The sequence below is a fragment of the Triturus cristatus genome, chromosome 7, assembly GCF_964204655.1.
Source record: "Triturus cristatus chromosome 7, aTriCri1.1, whole genome shotgun sequence".
Lineage (NCBI taxonomy): Eukaryota > Metazoa > Chordata > Amphibia > Caudata > Salamandridae > Triturus > Triturus cristatus.
The window spans coordinates 1,525,632,006-1,525,650,416 of NC_140590.1; the positions used below are offsets into that span (position 1 = coordinate 1,525,632,006).

Below are 18,411 nucleotides of genomic sequence, written 5' to 3' on the forward strand. Positions count from 1 at the left end.
TATACAGCATGTCTTCACAGGCTCAAAACCGCCCCAATTTGCAAACATGGGACACTTTTTAGCAATATAATTTATTAGTGGGGCCACTTTTATTTTTGTGAGCAGGCCTATTTTCCATCCCGGTCCCATTCCAATCGGCTCATGTGCATTCACTCACTTGTCCATCCATAATACCACTCACTCAGTCACCAAACCATTGAGCCACTTTCAGTTATAAGCCACACCTATGTGCTTTGCCAGAGCTTGTTAAAAGAAAATATATGACTGATAGGCTCCACGTTTTAATAAATATCAATATGAACAAGTAATTGACTTTATTACCGATAGAGCGCGACTGTGCTCTTTCATTTGCAGGGGTGCATTATAATCATGAGTAGTTCACACCCACATTTATCCTTTTGTCGTATTAACGTGACAGTAGAATGTGTACCGTAATAATGTGAAAAGTGATGTTAGGTATATTTTTCATATAACGTGAAGAAATTAACGTTGCAATACACATATATTTAGCTGAAACATTAACATGCAGGATTTGTGTATGATGCTCACAATTATATGTATATTTGATGTGCTCAAGTAACGTGTTGACTTAGAAATGCTTAGTAAAAGATCTCATGTATATGTAGTTTCGTGAGGCAGATGTGCTACTTTCTTATGTTGGCCAAGTTCTGTAGGCCTGAAATGCATTCTCCCTGAATGCTCCCACGGTAGAGTTTATTAGTTGAATTTTATGTGCATGTTGGATTTGTTCTTTTCTCACGTTTCTGTTACCTGTGGAGAATTTCGTCTTCGTTAGTTAGAATAATGCTTTTGTTTTAGGAGTTAGGCTCAGGGAGGAGAGGTTACATTTGTACAAGGAGTGCTGATAATGTGGGACGGTGTTCTTTTTCACTGGAGACGGCCTGGGAACCAAGTCATCGAGCCAGGAGCTGGAAGTATCGAAACTTAGCGGAAAATTACCTATGAGGAGGTGCCCAGCAGGGTGAAGCGATCGGAAGATGTGTAATGGGCGTGTCTTGTTATTTTTGGTGTTGGAATTAGGGACAATGCCCCAGGGGTTGAGTGAGGAGAAGAAAGGAGATGGATGGTGAGGAAAGGAGCATCTTAGAACGAGCTCTGTAGTCTCTGGCTACTTGACCCATACACCGTGAGTGCATTTCTTAGGAAGTCTTCATGCCCTGACACCTTTTCCTGACTTGCCTGGGGAATGCCAAGTAGGGATGTCACGTTAGTGGTAGTGTAGGGACAGACTAATGCTTTATACTCACAAACACCCAATGAAGTCTGATATTGATGTGGGGGCACTTATTGGCTGTGTCCTGATTTTGGAATTTGTCATTCTTTTCATGATCCAGAGACTAAACATAGCGCGCAGATTTGGCTTTGTGTTAGTTCCAATGTTCTACAACCTAGTCTTGAGGGGCTTTTATGTGCAGTTATTTTTGACTTTGTAATACACCCCTAACTGAGAACCTGGAGTCTGTGATCCTTCGGAGTCCTAAATCATTGTGCTTTGAACCGGATGCGGAAAAAGTTATTCCTCCCTCCACACTTCTAAGCAGACACCAACGGTCCATTTACTGAGGGTTCCAGAGTAAATTGGAATAAGGGAATCCGACCCCATCATTACTATTCCAAATTAATGAAAAAACCTTCAAAAATAAAATATGCAAATCAGTAGTAAGCATAATGAGCCAATGTAAAAACAGCGTAAACGTATATGAAATGTTTGGAAAGCTTAATACAAGTAAATCAAAGACTGGTTGATGACCTATCCATGTTACTATTAGGGGGAAAATATATGTTTGGCAAAAATGTTCAATACATCTTTATGAACAAATGTCATCTGACCGTGATTGCAGTTTTTAGTCCACCAAGAAAACTGCAATATTCCGAATACTGCAAATATGGGAGAGGTGGGACGCAGCGCCCAGAGTGGCTGACTCCGGAGCGTGGGGCTCGCGGTTTTATCACCAGTGCCGATGGCAGCTCAGCTGAGCATCATGTGACTCTGGGCAATAGCTCACTTAATCTCCTTGATGGCCCCAAGCGCCGTGAAACCCTTAAGGGTGATATGTTTGCACTTTACAAATAGGAATTATACTATTTAATCAATGTAGCTAAAAGGATGTGACTTTTCCCAACATTGAGTCTCTGACCTCGTGTGTACCACGATTACACAGGTGAAAGGTAGAGTAATAATGCATCTCCGATATCAACTAAACATCATCAAACAAAGTGACATTCTGAAATACGTATTGTTGGAGACGGCCAGTGAAATTAGACTGTTTTTCTAGGTGTGCTGTTAATCAAGCCCTTTTTGATTTCATTAAAAGTATACATCAGAGATACTTACTTATAGGGGCTTTCAGCTAGTGCACTTCATCCTTTGGTCTGCTGCCGTATAATTCACTTATTCTTCCACCCATTACAGAATACAGCATGAGGAAAAGGGTCAGAGTCAGCACACTTTAGCTATTGTCTAACTTCACTGTGAGTGTCAGCATTTCAATCTTTCACAAGGAGCACATCTTCACACAAACTAGTTCCCTTCAGTGCTAGGGCCTGTTGTGGCAATGTGTGCTTTTTGAGACCAATAAATGATTTTTATCCAATATTTTATTTATATTGGTAATGGCGCAGATAGTCCCTCTAAGAACAAGGTTTTTCATAAACCGTGATCAAACAAAACCAGCATTGACCAAGCCAGAAGGATGGCAGCTAAAGCAAGTCGTATTGGTTTTGCCATTGCTTGTTCTCTTTCCACTTTAAGATCACATTGAAAGTGCGATTATCAGATAAAATAATGTGATTTCTTATAAAAAAAATCATGTAGAAAAGCTATATGCTGCAGATGTTTTTTTTTTACTATTTTATAATCTGACTTGTTTAGAATTGGTTGCAAGTCTTACCTATATGGAACCAAAATAAAAAAAAGATGTCAAAAAAGCTTCACCATTCTCTTCAGCTGATACTTTACTTAGTCACGAGGGCAAATGGCGATGGATGGTTTTAAGAACTAATGCATCTGCCCGCTTGAAAGCATGATCTCTTTCCAAGCAATGACCGCATGGTCCCTCAAACAAAGAATGCTTGTAGTGCCCCTCACCCAACCAACTGATGGGCGTGAAGAAGCTGGCCAAAAGCAAAGTACTGTTCTCTCAGGGTGTCTGTTTTCTGCACCCGCATGTGAATGAGGGTAGGGTACCAGTGAACAGGGCTGTCCTTCTTACTCTCCTGACCAAAAAAACAGTCAGTCATAAGTAGTGGATACAAGCACACCATGATTCCTAAAATCAAAACCACATTTGATTGAAGTGGCTTACATTTCAAAAATTAAAATATAGTCCTCATTTTGTGGAAAATACATTATAAAAATATTATGTTTAAAAAAAAAAAAAATTAGACTGCATCAATGCCCGCATTCATTTGGCACATTTTCTTCATTTTCGTCCTTTTCCTCCTCAGACTCGCTGTTCTCCGGACTTGCCTCCTCTTTCTCTATGGTCATGTAGTTGTCATTCCCAACGTTAGCATTCTTGACTCGTGAGTGAGTAATGCAAACCAAGCTTTGCATGCTGGGTGAGGTCGGGTCCAACCTGCAATGACTTTCTGGAAGATCAATCATGACATAGGTTAAAGAATGTGGTACTTAATGATTATGGAAAAGACAACTGTTCCAATCAATCAGTATGAAATAGAATTATCTAGGAAGGCATTTGTTATTAAAAAAATACTATTTATTTGAAAACAAAAAAATGGCGGTTCGAATCCTGATAGAAGACCAAAAAAACAAGAAAAAGTTGGCAAAAGGTTCAAAAGTACTCGTATTTCTTAAAAACATTACTTTAGCAACTTAACACCTTTTTTAGAACAAAAACACAAAACTTATATCGTATTCATGGTTACTGGTTTGTAGGATCAGTCCATTATGGCTATTTAATGAGGGCTTTAGCATTGGTGGTGCCTGGTGCAACAATCTTTATTGACATCGCACCCCACCACCTCTCCACAGATTACCTCACTACCAACCTCCAGTGGTGCCCCTATTTAATTCCTTTTATAGCGCTACTCATATCAATGTTGGGTGTCAGAGCGCTTTATATCACACACAAACACACAAGACAATAAATCATAGAAGTGTGGAGATATACCTGTAGTATATGTTACATAAGAAAATGATCTACAAGGTGTAGGAGTCACCCCGCATCCATACTGGCAGGCATTATACATGCAGGTTTGGTTTGTAGAAACACAGGTCCTTATTTATGAAGCGCTCATGCCGCCTTTGCGTCGCTTTTTGTGACACTGCGGCGGCGTAAAAAATGCACCACACTGCGCCATATTTAGAAAGTGGCGCATCTAGGCAGATGCATGGCTTTTTAAACCCGTGCACTACATCATACCTGCGTCGGGTATAATGTATGTAGTGTGGGCGTCAAAGCCTTATGCCTGCATCACAGCAGGCGTAAGGACTGAAGCAGGCCCTTTTACATGGGACTTGCCGATGTGTAATGACACATTGCTGGAGTTGCGTCTGTTTTGCGGCACACTGCAGCACTGTCTCATTACTGCGCCACCAGATACATTAGGATTATTGACGTATCTGGTCAATCCTTGAGACATTGAGCACCGTACTGTGTACTGATCTTCTGAGATGGGGGATGCATAATATGTATATGGGTTGTTATGTTTTAAAATTTCAAGAAATAACAATAAACAAAAATAAATAAATGGAGCACCGTACTGTAAATACAGCGCATACAAGGTGTCGCAAGGATGGCGCAATGAAAAGTGTTGTATCGCTTTTTTATATCAGCAATACAACACTTTTCATAAATGACGCCCACAAACTCAGGATTTTAAACGTAACACAGGGATTGGGTTTGTTTATGCTATTAACAATGTATACTACCATAAGAAACTCTTTTTAGCAACCTTAGAGTAAGGCATGATTTAGAAAAAACAATAATGCTCTAAATCTATGTCTTACTGTTTGCCCGGAGCACTTTTGATAAGGGTTCATAGCTCACTGTGCTACATTGCCACAAAATAATCTCTGTGGCCAAAACAGAAACTCACTAAAGCTATTTACGTAAAATAAAAATCTGGAAACTGTGTGTTGCAAGTTCTGCTTTGCAGCAGGCACATTAAAACTCTGTGTTACATTAGGATGAGTCAAAACTGTGACTGGATAAAACCCAGATTTCTCCAGCAAGTACATTAACCACCAGAGTTATCTTGCCATTGTTTCTATCCCCTGAAAATTGCCAGTCACAAAATCTCCCACTGGCTGCTTTTGTCTCACCTGTCACGTCTGATCAGTCTGCTCTATCCTCCTCTCATGTCACAAAGCAAATGCACCTGCCCAAGCTTGAAGATGGATATGACAGCACTGGGCACACCACCCAAAAGCTGGCACTGAATGGGGAAGTGCTATGCAAGTAGTACTTACTGATGTCAGGATAGCAGAATTCTACACACCCTTAGACTTTTTCGTGGGTTTATCTCCAAAAAGAAGGGCAAGGGGAGTGAAGGTGGCTGGGAGTTTTTTTTCTCCATCAATGGCATCTTGGGGATTTTTGGGGCCCCAGGCAAGACATATTTTGCCCCCTGTAGGAAGCTGGCTTTATATGTAGTGCACTAAAATGAGGTACACTATGTAGAAAGTCCAGATGACTCTTATTGGCTTACAAGGCTTAAATTAATTATCCCAAATGCTCCAATTGTGGCAGAGTGGGCGAGCAGTTTAGGATTATCAGAGGGTAGTGTTGAGCATTTATTGTACACAGAGAGTCAATAAATGGGACACACGCTAAAGAAGAAACTCAAGACCAATTTAGAACAATAACACAGATTTGTATATAATTTTAGACACCAAGATCATCGGACTCAGTTAAGTATTTTAGACGTTATAGATTTTTACAAGATAAATAGTAGAATATCACAGCTGTCAGATTTGAGGCATGATCCTGGAATGGGTAATGTTATCCTCTGGGAGAAAAATCACTGCATAGGTACACGTACAGATGACTTACAGGACTCTTCTTCTGGACTTAAAGTAAGTAGGGGCCAAGGTCAAAAAACCACGAGCAGTTCAAGTTTACCTGCCCTGGGGTGTCCAGGTGTAGAGGTGCTGTACGAGGTGGTTGCCTTGAACGCTACATGCTGAGGTCAATAGGAAAAGTACCTTAAGAAAAAGACTGTAAGTGGGGACTGGGGGACCAGTCCGGCACAACCCTAGGGGGGGCTCAGCTCTTGAGGATCTCAGGACTACAGAGACACCGTGTTTTTTCTGGCAGGTCGGTAAGTTAAAGGCTCTCACGGTTCTTGATGTACCTGCAGAAGAGGAAAAAGAAACACAGAAGGGCCAATCTTAGTGTGGAGCTGGTCTCAAGCAAAGTCCCTCGCAGTGCAGGTAAGTTTTGGTGGTGGTGGTGTTCCGACTGAACACAAACATGCCTTGGTGCTTGCAACTGGCTCCGATACCCTGGGTATTGCTGCAGAGAGGCTCCAAGAAGGCTCAGCAGCTCAAAGGCTGGATGAATCGACAGGACTGACCTCCTGGACATTCCGTGAGCTCTTCCTGGCAAGTTACTCACTCTGTGGACCCGATGGTCAGCAAAACGGTGGATCAGGCAGATGCAGTCGGTGCCTGCTGGTGCAGGGAAGTGACGCCTTCACTCCACAGGAGATATTGCTGGATCGATGAAATGCTGGGCAGACCTCCAAGGGTTTGGGGAGGCTGTTCTGCCTCTGGATGAGGGGGTAATTGTGATAGTCGGGACAGCAGCAGCCAGGCAGGGTTTTGCACCAAGTTCGGTGCTAGTCAACAGTCCTTGCATCTTCAGCTCTTCTTTGTCCTTCTTGTTCCTTCAGGTAAGACAAATCTGAGTTCTTTTTGTCAGGGAGCCCCCTAAATACTGAATCTAGATGTGTTAAAGGTAGTGTAAGGTAGTAGCCAATGGGCTATCTACCCCTGGGGTACCTACACCACCTATATAATAACAAAGCAATTTGTAGAGCCCCTGGTTACTCCAAATGGTGTGTCTCCATGCTAGGAGATCAACCACAAATGACTCCTTGCTGGGGAGTGGGCATAAACCTGACCCAGAGGTCGTAGTTCCACCAAAAACATTATGGTGGAACCCTTCTTTGTTGTTCACTTCAGGTAGCCCACCTTAGGGGTGTGACTAGCCTGAAAGTGAACACGCTTTCTGACTAGCTATATCTTTTTTCACCTGTTCTAGTGCCAAATGGGCCCCAGTGCAGGGGGTGGCATCTCCCAGGTTTGGGGGAATCCGGAGTTGCATATCCAAGGAGGTAGGGGCTTAGAAGCCTCTGGCCTTGATATACTAAAACACTAGCCATCCAGCTGGAGGTGGTGTGAACACCTTTTTCCAGAGCAGGCATTGTTTCTGCCCTCAGAGTGTAGGCTCTCACCTGCAGGGGGTCAGAAACCCATTTTTGGTTACAGGCTGGACAGTAAGCCAGCACACTAGATTCTGGTTGATTTTCAGGGAGCACCTCTAAGGTAACCTCTGGGTGCATGTCGTAATAAATCTAGTACTGGTGACAGGACAGATTTATTAGGACAAGATGTTTGATACAAAACATAATGGGTTTCAGTAAAGCAATCATGTAATTGGGGAGCTCATAATGACCAGTGCCCAGTACATACACTTAAGATGGCTTCCTAGCAATGTTGTGGCAATGGAACCACACATCACGCGGGCATATCTGCTCATGCTGATATGTCCTCACAGATACTATAATGCACCCTGATTTAGGGCTCCAAGGCCTGCTGTAGGAGTGTGCCATGTTGTTGTTTTTTTGATGGTCTGCACCATTTAACGCAGCCTGCAATGGCAAACTGAATCTTTTTGCGTGTGCGTCCGTTGGGATGGCACAATACATGCTGTAACCCTTAGGGACCCTCTTTAGTACCCATGGCCTAGGAACCAGGGGTACCATTTACTGGGGACTTACAGGGGTGCTAAAGGGCTTGCCAATTGGGGTACAATTGAACACATGGTTTACTATAGGGAAAGAGCACTGGCACTTGGCCTGGTAGGCAGGGACCTAGTGCACATCCGTTGAACAACATCAGTACCAGTGTCAAAAAGTCGGGGTGACCATGACAAAAAGGTCCCGTCTCCCCCGCTCAGAGTAAATTTGTATTTTACCTATCCTGCCAAGCCAGCATGATGCCCAACAGTATTAAACTTAAACTTGCACATACAAACAGAGGAAATATGTATTTTCCAGTACCCAAAATCCTTTACATGGCATTGGGTATAGACACAGAGTGAGTGGTACAAGCAGAAAGAGAAAAGGAGGGAGGTTCTCAAGGAGAAATCAATAACAGTAATACAAAAATTATAGAAACCGCGAAACATCACTTACTACGGAGCTCCTTAGAAGGTGGGAGCCCTGGGCAATTGCCAACTTTTCCCATGCCATAAAACATCTCTTTTGTGCATGTTAAGTAGAAAACACAATTTAAATGTGAGGTACAGTGTGAGGTGTTCTGCATGGTTAAACCTGGGTGTAGCTGAGGGTTTCATGCCTTCCTTACTTTGAAAAAATAATAGGACCCGTTGTTTTGCAAAAGAAGCTGCTAAATACCTGGGCATTGTTTTCAAACAGTTTACATTCTGGAAAAAGTAGTTCAAACAAATGAGCATTCTGTCTTATTATTTCATTCTAATCAAATTGATTCAAAGAATGTTGCTAATCAGAATTCATTTATGTGAACTCAATACTATAAGATAGCTCAAGAAAGATAACCCTCAGTGTCCCCAAGCAAAAAAGCAGTGTCGCTTCAAGTTCTAAATACTCCCTCAAGACAACATGATGATCCAACTCCCCGTTCAAGAGATTAGCTGAGAACTACTCCTCTGTTGCAAGTCCAATATTTCTGGGTAAGGATGCCATGAGGATGGTTCACTTCGCCAAATTATGACGAATGTTGAGGTATTTTCACCAGTGATGCACTTGAAGGGAGTGAATCGTTTTGGCTACCATCTTCTCTTCAAAGTGGAACCCTTGCCAAGGATAATTTTCAAGACGGGCCTGGTTGACTTACAGCTATCTTTCAACAGCTAATGATCCGTATGATGTGAATGTATTCTCGGGCGATCAGGTCAGGTTGTTCAGCGAGGGAGTAGCCTTAAAATAGGTTTGACTACAGACATCCCTCTTTTCCCTCTGGACTCATGAGGCCCATTCATGGTCTCAAAGCATGAATTTTGGAATTTAAACAGAACAATTAGGTGCTGTGTGATATTTAATTTTTCAGTTTGTGTTATTGTTATATATGAGTTAAAATCTAACTTTAGGAGTCGGAGTATTTTCTTCTTGAAGGTCCAGAAGAAAAGCCTTGGGGTAAGGCTGGAAACTGTCGACCAAGGAAACGGTAGGTCAAACACCAGTAACGTTTCCCATAATCCCCATATTTTAAACATATCAAACTGGAGGAGCGAATAAAGTAATTTTTTCCTACTAGTCCAATATTTTTACCTCACCACTTGTTTCTTATATAAGTAATCCATTCTAATAACTAGAAACCACATAGGTGTATAGGAACATCCTTTTATTAAGTGCTCCTACGTCTCGGATTGTAGCAGCATGCCCCTGTCCTTAGTAGGGCAGGGAGGAACCCTATGATGAAGCATGCCACCATGGGGCAACCCTGGGGGGTGAGAGTTATTTAAAAAAAACGTTTTCTTTCCCTGCCTTAAAAAGAGGTAACACTTCCTCTCTATCTCTCCGGGAGGGACTCTCTTTTGGTTATCTGATTACTTCGTGGAGGACAAGTCCATTTCCTTATACCTCTACCCTCCCTCATTGTTTTGTAGTAGTGTATGTGGATATACCTACGCTCCCTCTCCACCAGGGCACGTTTCAGCACTGGTGGTGCCCGGTGTGACAATCTTTGTTGGTGCCTCCCAATGACCTTCTCCACGGATTCCCTCACTACCAGCCTCCAAGGGAGTCCCTCATCCCTTCATAGCTCTTCTCTCACATGTATTTAATTTCTTTTATAGCACTGCTCATTACAATGTAGGGTGTTAGAGCACTTTCTATCACTCACACATTATACAGAGACAATGAATCATATAATGCCCTGATTATGAGTTTGAAGGAATTGAAGCGAATATTCCCCCTCATAAATAACGATGCCGCAGGGTTTGTATGCGATAACACATAACAAAAAATTCTGGGGAATACCATACAGATTTTTGTGCTTACCCCACCAAACTCTGCATGGTACAGTAAATACTGTATACTTTTCTCCTGTTAAATTACGGCAGGTTTGACCTGCCGAAATTTTGCAGGGGTTACAAAACACTAACCCACTCGTAATCAGGGCATACCTGTGTAACTACATTTATAGGAAATGTTACATAAGAAAATGCGGAAACAAGGTATAGGAGTCACGTGTCGCCCTTATCGGTAAGCAGTATATTTTAAAATTGTTTGGTCCGAATAAGCACAAACTCGGCATTTAAAACATAACACAGTGGCTGGGGTTGCCTCTACTAATAAGATTTATTTCTAGCCAATCCAACTCTTTTCAGCAACAAAAGAAACATAAGGTTCTAAATATCAGTTCATAAGCTCACTGTGCTATTTTAGAAGGATTGTAATTTATGAAGTGCGAGCGACAACAAAAATCTATGACAAAAGCAGTAACCCACTGAGCTATCGATATAAAATACAATTGTGTGGTTTGCATGTTACACATGCTTTGCATTAGTCACATTAAACCTATGTGCTACTTTACCATGAGTCGAAGCTGCAGCTAGACATAACTCAGAACTCTCCAGCAGGTACATTAGTCACCAGAGCTATCTTGACATTTTTATTAATGACTGAAAATTTCTGGGGACACAAAAGACTCCCAGCAAGCGCTTTAGAGCCCATTAGATATTTTAAAATGCAAGGCCCCCTGTGCTCAGTGCCCGGTGCGGTGGCACCCATCGCACCGCTCTAAATCTGGTTAAGCTCTCATCTATAATTTTTCAGTACTGCCTGCCGTTGCTCCTGGTGTTAACCAAGTTGCGTGCTCCAGGGCTGTCTTCTGAATGGGTATGAGGCATAAGTTCACTTGTACTTGAGCAATCATTTGATCCATACTTCACCAATTCAAGACCTCAATCCTTCCCTTGTCACAACACCTGGAATTTGTGTGTATGTAGAGCTATTTGTATAAAGGGAACTACTTTTGGAACAAGGAAGCACTCAATATAGTAAGGGAAAAAGGGTTCCTACTATGTGCATGCTGAGAGGTTGTATTCTCTAAACAGATAGGGCCTCATTTGCTGGCCCTTTTGCCCCGCCGGAATGTCACTTTTTTAAAGTTCTGGTGGTGCAATGTGCCACTGGCATATTTATAAGGCAATGTAAAGCCATGTTACGTGGCTTTTCATGGCCTTATAAATATGTGCCCCTTTGACGCAGAAAATTGCGCGAAAGGGGCGTTCCATGGGTGTTGCTGGGGGCGTTCCCAGCAACATCCATGGCTTTTTTTGACACTGCCCCAGATTTACAAGAAATCGTAAGTCTGAGGCAGTGCCAAAAACGCACACCTCCCCAGGGGAGGCATAAGGGAAGCACAACGAGGAGAAATATCTTTATTTCTCCTTGTTTTTCCTCTTTTTATGTGGGCTGCAAAATGCAGAATAGAAAGGGGAAAAAGCCTCTTGTGATTATCTTGTGAAATAATCATCCCGCAAAGCAGGCACCCTTGCACCATGGTGCAAAGGTGCCTGCATTGGCGCACTGCAGCCCATTGTGCACTGGGGCAGGGGAAAAGGACCGCAAATTCCTGCCCTTTACTTTTGCCGTAGGGCTGCGCAGCAGCAAGGCCTGTTGTGCTGCCATGTGGCAAAAAGCCCATAAATGAGGCCCATTTGTCTTTAATTTCTTTCAGAATTGTAGGAGGATGGCGGGTGTCTTCTGGGAACAGTGAGGATGCTGTTCCAGATCCTACATGGCCTTTTCCTACCTGCATTTTTTTGGCCACGGTCAATGTCCACGTAACTGATGTGTCGCTGTCCGGATAAGGGAAAAGTTTGTCAATTAGGTCTGCTGGTGTGCTGGTTCGAAAGGCTTTGTAGGCGGCAGAACCAGTTTTGAAGATGATAAAGGCATGGAGGGGGACAGTCATGGCAGAAATTCTTCAGGCCTCTCATGACATGCTCGTAGGATGTAGGATGCTTTCAGTGGTGCCAGCGTTGTCCTAGGAAGGGCTCTGAAGCTGGTGATACAGATTTGTAGTGTGAAGTAGTGTTCCTAGTGACATCCTGGTGTCAACCACAGAGCGCTGAGTGGAGATAAATAGAGTAGGTCATTGCCTTTATCACTGGGGATGGACCAGGACATGCATTGTTCTCTTAAAGTGGACTCGGGTATGAAAGGTTTGCAATTATTTAGACTAGCAAGCTGCTACTATGTTGTCTTCATTTTCTTGGCAATGTGTACTTTGAATTACGGGAAACAACCTTTACATCACGGTCATTAAACCGCGATGCCATTACAATGCGCTTGTTACAACGACCGCGTTGTTACAACGCAGTGCCATTACTACGCAAGTCATAACATTGACTTGCAGTAGATGGTGCTCTAACATAAGGAATAGTATAATTTACTATTTCAACACCTTCCCTACTGTTACGTAGGCTGGAGTTGGAATAGTAAATTATACATTCTTAATGTTACAGCGCCATCTATTGCAAATCGATGTAATGACTTGGTGAATTTGAGCGCGAGAGGCAGGCTCCTTACCTGGTCATCGTAGTGGAGCTCGAGGGCTCAGACGCTCTCTTCCTTGTGCTGGGGCGGCTGATGTTTGTTTTCTCGACCGACGCTGCCACTGTTGGTTTGCTGCTACACGTTGGGAGCACAGGACTACGGCTCCCAGGTTTCCTGGAGACTCCGCCCCCACCCGCAGGCACTTCCGCGCCCGGAGGCGCTAAAATCGAACGGCTCCCTCCACATCGCGGGACGCGCGCGGGCGGCGCCGGGCAAAGGGCGGGCCGTCTGAGGCCGGAGGAGGCCGGGCTGGGCCACCCCCTTGGCTGTATTCTGCAAAGCCTCTGAGGAGTGGCTCTCCAATCTAAGGTGATTTGATATCTTGTGTGGTGCTTGCTTGCTGTTGTGCCCCTTTGACATTTCCAACGTTGCTGCCACTGCTTCCCGAATGGGCAAGAGAAAGCTAGCCGAGAGCTATGGGGGAACAGGGGGTAATAGTTCTTTGCCTAAAGTCCGGAAAATCAGGAAGCCGCGACGTGCTGGAAAACAGCCCGATCCGGAGGGGACTTTGTCACGTATTGGTGTCCTAGTGGGGGAGTGTGAGGCCATTTTGGGATCCGACCAGTCACCGGCGGACGATAGCCTGGTCACTGTTCCATCTTCTGCTGACTCTGGACATGTTAACTCTCTGCCAGCACTTATTGTGCCGGAAATGTTTCGTTGTAAGCCCACTGCAAGAGTTGCCAAGGGGGTTAGTAAAGTGGATGTACCCGAGGGTTCGATTGTTGGGGTTAGCTCTCCATTGTTTGCTCCAGCTGATACTCAGAGCAGTGCTCCTGCTGTTCCTTGCTTTAACAGGTTTTCTCCTTTGATGAATGAGCAGGTTGTTACCAATGGGGTTCCATCTGAACCTTTGTCGCATTCCCCCACAATCCCCTTAGGTAATTCTATCGACTTATCTGTTAATCCCTTATTAGATCTTATAAAAACGGTTAACTTGTTGAGAGATGAAGTCAGCGCACTGAAATTAGTGATAGTCTTTGACTAGCAAAGCAGGGTTGTGTTCTGTTGTCCCACGCCCCGCCTCTGGCATTATTATACCTAACCCCTCTCCAGCTCCAGAAAAACCCTTAGGAACGCAGGCTGACAGGCCAGGACTTTTTAATCCTCGCTCTAAAGGTTATGTTACCTATAGTAATGCAGTTCAGGCCGACACGAACCACATTTTGGTTCGCTCAACAGTCAATACCAAATGTACTTTGCAGGACAGAACAAGTCGTACAAAGAGGCTGGGCGTGGGAAGTGACCCTGACACTTTGGAACAGGGGTCCCTGGTGGGCCGGGGTGATCGTAATGTCCCACCCAAGGGCTACGCCGTTGATTGTTCCAACAAAATTTATATGACCAATGTTCCCAAACTGCCATCTAACGGCGGCACCGAGTCTCCCGAGTCGCTGACTAACAAGGCGATCCACTGGTTGAGACATGTGAGGGGCTGTCGTTCAGTCATTAGGGAGGATATCTCCAGAGCTATTAGACTTTCTTCATCCAGGGTCTCTGTTGATTGCATCGAACTAACTCTTAAAAGCAATTACCTCGCCGAAAATCTTCTTTCTCTTGAGTTTAGAACTTGTCCCCCAGAAGGTTCCTCCATCCAACTGCGAAGCTACCCCTCGCATGATCTATGGGGGTCGAAGCGTGGCCAATGCAGCGATAGGGACGTAGTTGGTTCATCCCTGGATATCAATGACTGACTATACAATGAGGGGGGTGCTGGTTTTTGGGACAGGGGTGAGAGGGTGAGGGACACTGAGAACCAGGAGTCCACTATGGCTGACCCTTGCATTGACCCCTATTCTATACCCGTCCACCAAGTGGCTATAACCTTGAGTAGCAGTCATTCTGTCTCTGCCCCGGAATCCTGTCAGGGGCTTGATTCATCCGCCATTAGCCCTTTAGCAGATTCGCAACTTACCATCCCTGATACTGCCGGTTTTCCTCTGGCTGGTGGCTCTCTTTGTTCTTGGAATATTGCTGGTTTAAATTCCAAGCTAGCTATTTCTGATTGGGTAGTTTTTATTAACTCAATGGACATTTGTATATTCCAGGAGACTTGGCTTCTCGAACCACGTTTTTTTATGGGCTACCTAAATTGTCACATCCCGGCAACCAAGGGATCCCATGGGCGTCCATCAGGGGGTTTAACTATCTGGTTAAGAAGCAAATTGTGTTTGACCACCAAGCTTTTCCACACGGGAAGTAGAGACATTCAACTGTTGAGGTTAGATCTTGGATCACTAGGTATAAACGACATATATAATGTGTACGTAAGGGGCTCCAGAGGTGTAAAATCTTCGGTCATTGATGACCTACTTCGCCTGTTTGATCTTTATTCAGCTGACACCTTCATCATCGTTGCAGGTGACTTTAATGTATCATTTGAACCTCTTGTCGATAATAAGTGGGACCCACAGGATAGTGAAGAGTTATGTGGGGGTATCCCTCCCCTGGAGTTGTCCCCTATATCAAGATGGCCAGAAGTTGCCATTCAGATTAATTCCCTTTGTATGGAAAGGGGCCTGAGGGCTCTGAATGGTAGGATGCCAAGCGATCGTGAGGGTGCCTGCACATTTAACAACGGGCTGAGTAGGAGTCGAATTGATTAAATTTTGGCTGATATGAAATTATGGCACTCCCTTGTTGATATGGAAATAGTGTCCCTTCCAGAGAGCGATCACAACCCTCTCTGTTTATTACATAAATGGTGGAAGGTAGACTGTGGTCCTGTTGAGGCCAGGGAGTTGTCCCCTCCCGCGGTGGTGTCATCTAACGACATGCGCCGTTTGAGATGGTCCGGACTTATGGGGAACCCTACCACCTTATCAAAAATTATAGAGGAGGTGGATGGTTCCATCATTGCTATTGAGTCAGTTTTTGCCTCTGAGGGGAACTTGAGGGACCTAACATCAGCGCACGATAGTTTATTTGCAAGTCTGAAATCCTATTTCCTCACAAAAGCGAGACCAGGACCAAGAGGCGTTAACCAACAAGCCTCTTGGTATAATAAAGAATGCAGGGAGGCAAGGCTATCGCTTGGGTCTGCCCTGAAGGGTGGCGATGTAAGCCTGGTTCGTCACAGAAGAATCATCTACAAGAGCTGTGTCGCTAAGGCTAAATGCCAATGGGATGGTAAAAAGTGGGAGGACCTCCTCGAAGCAAGTCTTCGGAATGATAGTAAATTATTCTGGAGCATTGTAAAGTGGGGTTCTGGTGCGCAGCCTGAGTGTCCCCAAAACAATGTCTCGCAAGAGAAGTGGGTGGAGTATTTTAAACCGCAGTATGCTTCCCCTACTGATCTTTCTGATAGCTATGGGTCCCCCCAGTTGTTTAATCCAGAAGATAATTTTTCTATCTCTGAGGTGGATCTAGCATTGGTAGGAGTGGCATCTGGCAAGGCTCCTGGCCCGGACGGTGTTCCTGCGGATGTCTTCCTGGATGACAAGCTAAAATGGGGGAGATATATACAGCTGATTGCTAATGCGATGGCACATGGTACCCCTATTCCAAGCTCATGGAAAGCGGCGGAAATAATTCCGGTGTACAAAAAGGGAGACCGCTCGCTTCCTGAGAATTATCGGCCTATCAGCTTGATTGACGCTATCCAGAAGATTACTGGTAGACTGATTTTAAATCGTGCCCATCTCTGGATTGCGTCAAATAATATTTTATCCCCATTTCAAGCAGGATTCCGCCAGCACATTAGCACTGTTGACCAAGTCTTCCGTTTTATTCTCCTTTATTGGAAGACTGTGGTCTTGGGTAAGGGAAATTTGTATGCAGTGTTTGTGGACCTAAGGGCCGCCTTTGACTTAGTCCCTCGTTCGAAACTATGGCAGACTCTAAAAGATCTGGGGCTTCATGGCGGATTGTTGTCCTTAATCCAGAGGCTTCACGCAGATAATTCGGCTAGAATCAGATGGGGTGGCCAGGGCACGTTGACTGAGGATTTTCCGGTCCAGAGAGGTGTCAGGCAAGGTTGTGCAATGGCCCCCACTTTATTTTCCCTATATATCAACGACATAGCGGATCGTCTTTTGAAAGCTCACGTTGATGCTCCCATTCTTGGCAACACAAAGGTCCCTATTCTAATGCTCGCTGACGACACGTTTCTAATTGCTAAAACACCTGGCGGACTTCAGCGTTCATTAAATATTTTTGAGTCCTTTTGTGTTGATCGTGGCCTGGAGGTCAATATTAAAAAAACTAAGCTTATGGTATTCAGGCCACATAAATCTTTTAGAAATCAATTTGTTTTGTTCAATAATCCACTAGAACAAGTACAGGCTTTTAATTATCTTGGAGTCAATATCCAAAACAATTTTGCATGGAAGCTACAGAGAAATCTGACTACTCTAAAACATAGGCAGCTTGTTGGAGTATTAGCCGCTGAATTTAAAAAGTCTCCTTCGAAGCCTATTAGACCTGTGTTACAGGTCTATAGTGCTAAAGCAGTGAGCTCGGCTCTTTATGATGCGGAACTGTGGGGGTACGAGAACTTGTCTTCCTTAACCATCTCGGAAAACAAGTTCCTGCGTAGTATCACTTCTCTCCCGCAGAGCACACCTATAGTTCCCTTAAGGTACGACCTTGGGAAGAACTCTATAGCTGATGTAGCCAGGCTTCGACCTATCCTTTATTGGCGTCGCCTATGGACCACTCCGGCGTTGGCACAGCATGCAGAGGGTTTTCTTGATATAATGTCGCTGGTGGGCTCCCGGAAGATTGCTTGGCTTAATGAAACTAGAAAATCCCTTGAGGCTCTGGGGTTGAGCGATCTTTGGGAGAACCCTACGGTAGCTACTTTCCCATCTAAAGCTCTCCTGAAGGAGAAATATTGGGAGTTGATCAACACAAAGGTATTTCTTGCCACTAAACCCCTTTCGCTTTCTGACGAATTCATGAATATCAAATCTGTCCCTAGGCTAGAACATTTTTGGGATCTTGTAACCAAAGTTTTAGATAGGAAATTATTTTTCCAGATGCGGGTGGGAGCGTTGCCCTTAAATTCATTTGTAGGCCGGTGGGAACCTAAGAAAAGTAATTTATGCTCCTTCTGCAAATCTCAGGTGGAAACATTAGCGCATATGTTTTTTGTATGCCCTGCCTATTTGGCCCCGAGGCGTGTATGGTTGAAACCCGTTTGCCAACTATTGTGTACTAGACAGAGTGCTGAAGCAGGAAGACTTCTTCGCACCTGCACCGACCCGGTAATTGTTGTGGCTGTTGCTAAATTCCTGGGGTGGGTATGGATTATAAGAACCAAGTGTAACAGTTAGTAAAGTCAGATGTCCGGTATGTTACACCCAATGATTTTTTATTATATGCATTTTTAAAACTTGTAAATATTTTAAACAGTATCGTTTTTATATTGTCTTTCTGCTAAATTTATTTGTGTATTCTGTACCTGTACTTGTTTTGTCTCGCTTTTATGACTTTTGTCGAATAAAGCTGTTTGGATTGGATTGGACTTGTGTAGTAATGGCATTGCGTTGTAACAACGCGGTTGTTGTAACGACCGTGTTGTTACAGAACGCAATGTATTTGCATGCGTTGTAGCATGCTATATTCTTGAATTACAGATCCCGCTAAAGT

At 44.0% G+C, this 18,411-nt stretch overlaps 1 protein-coding gene across 1 annotated transcript in view; it reads right to left on the reverse strand.

Moving 5' to 3' along the window:
• Positions 1-265: 265 nt before the first annotated feature.
• The window catches only part of ZBP1 (Z-DNA binding protein 1), a 208,640-nt gene continuing 190,494 nt past the window's right edge, over positions 266-18,411 (reverse strand). The window contains exon 8 of the mRNA XM_085619293.1: positions 266-3,612. Coding sequence (XP_085475419.1) covers positions 3,413-3,612 — 200 coding nt within the window. The 3' untranslated portion in view covers positions 266-3,412. The remainder of the gene's footprint in view (positions 3,613-18,411) is intronic.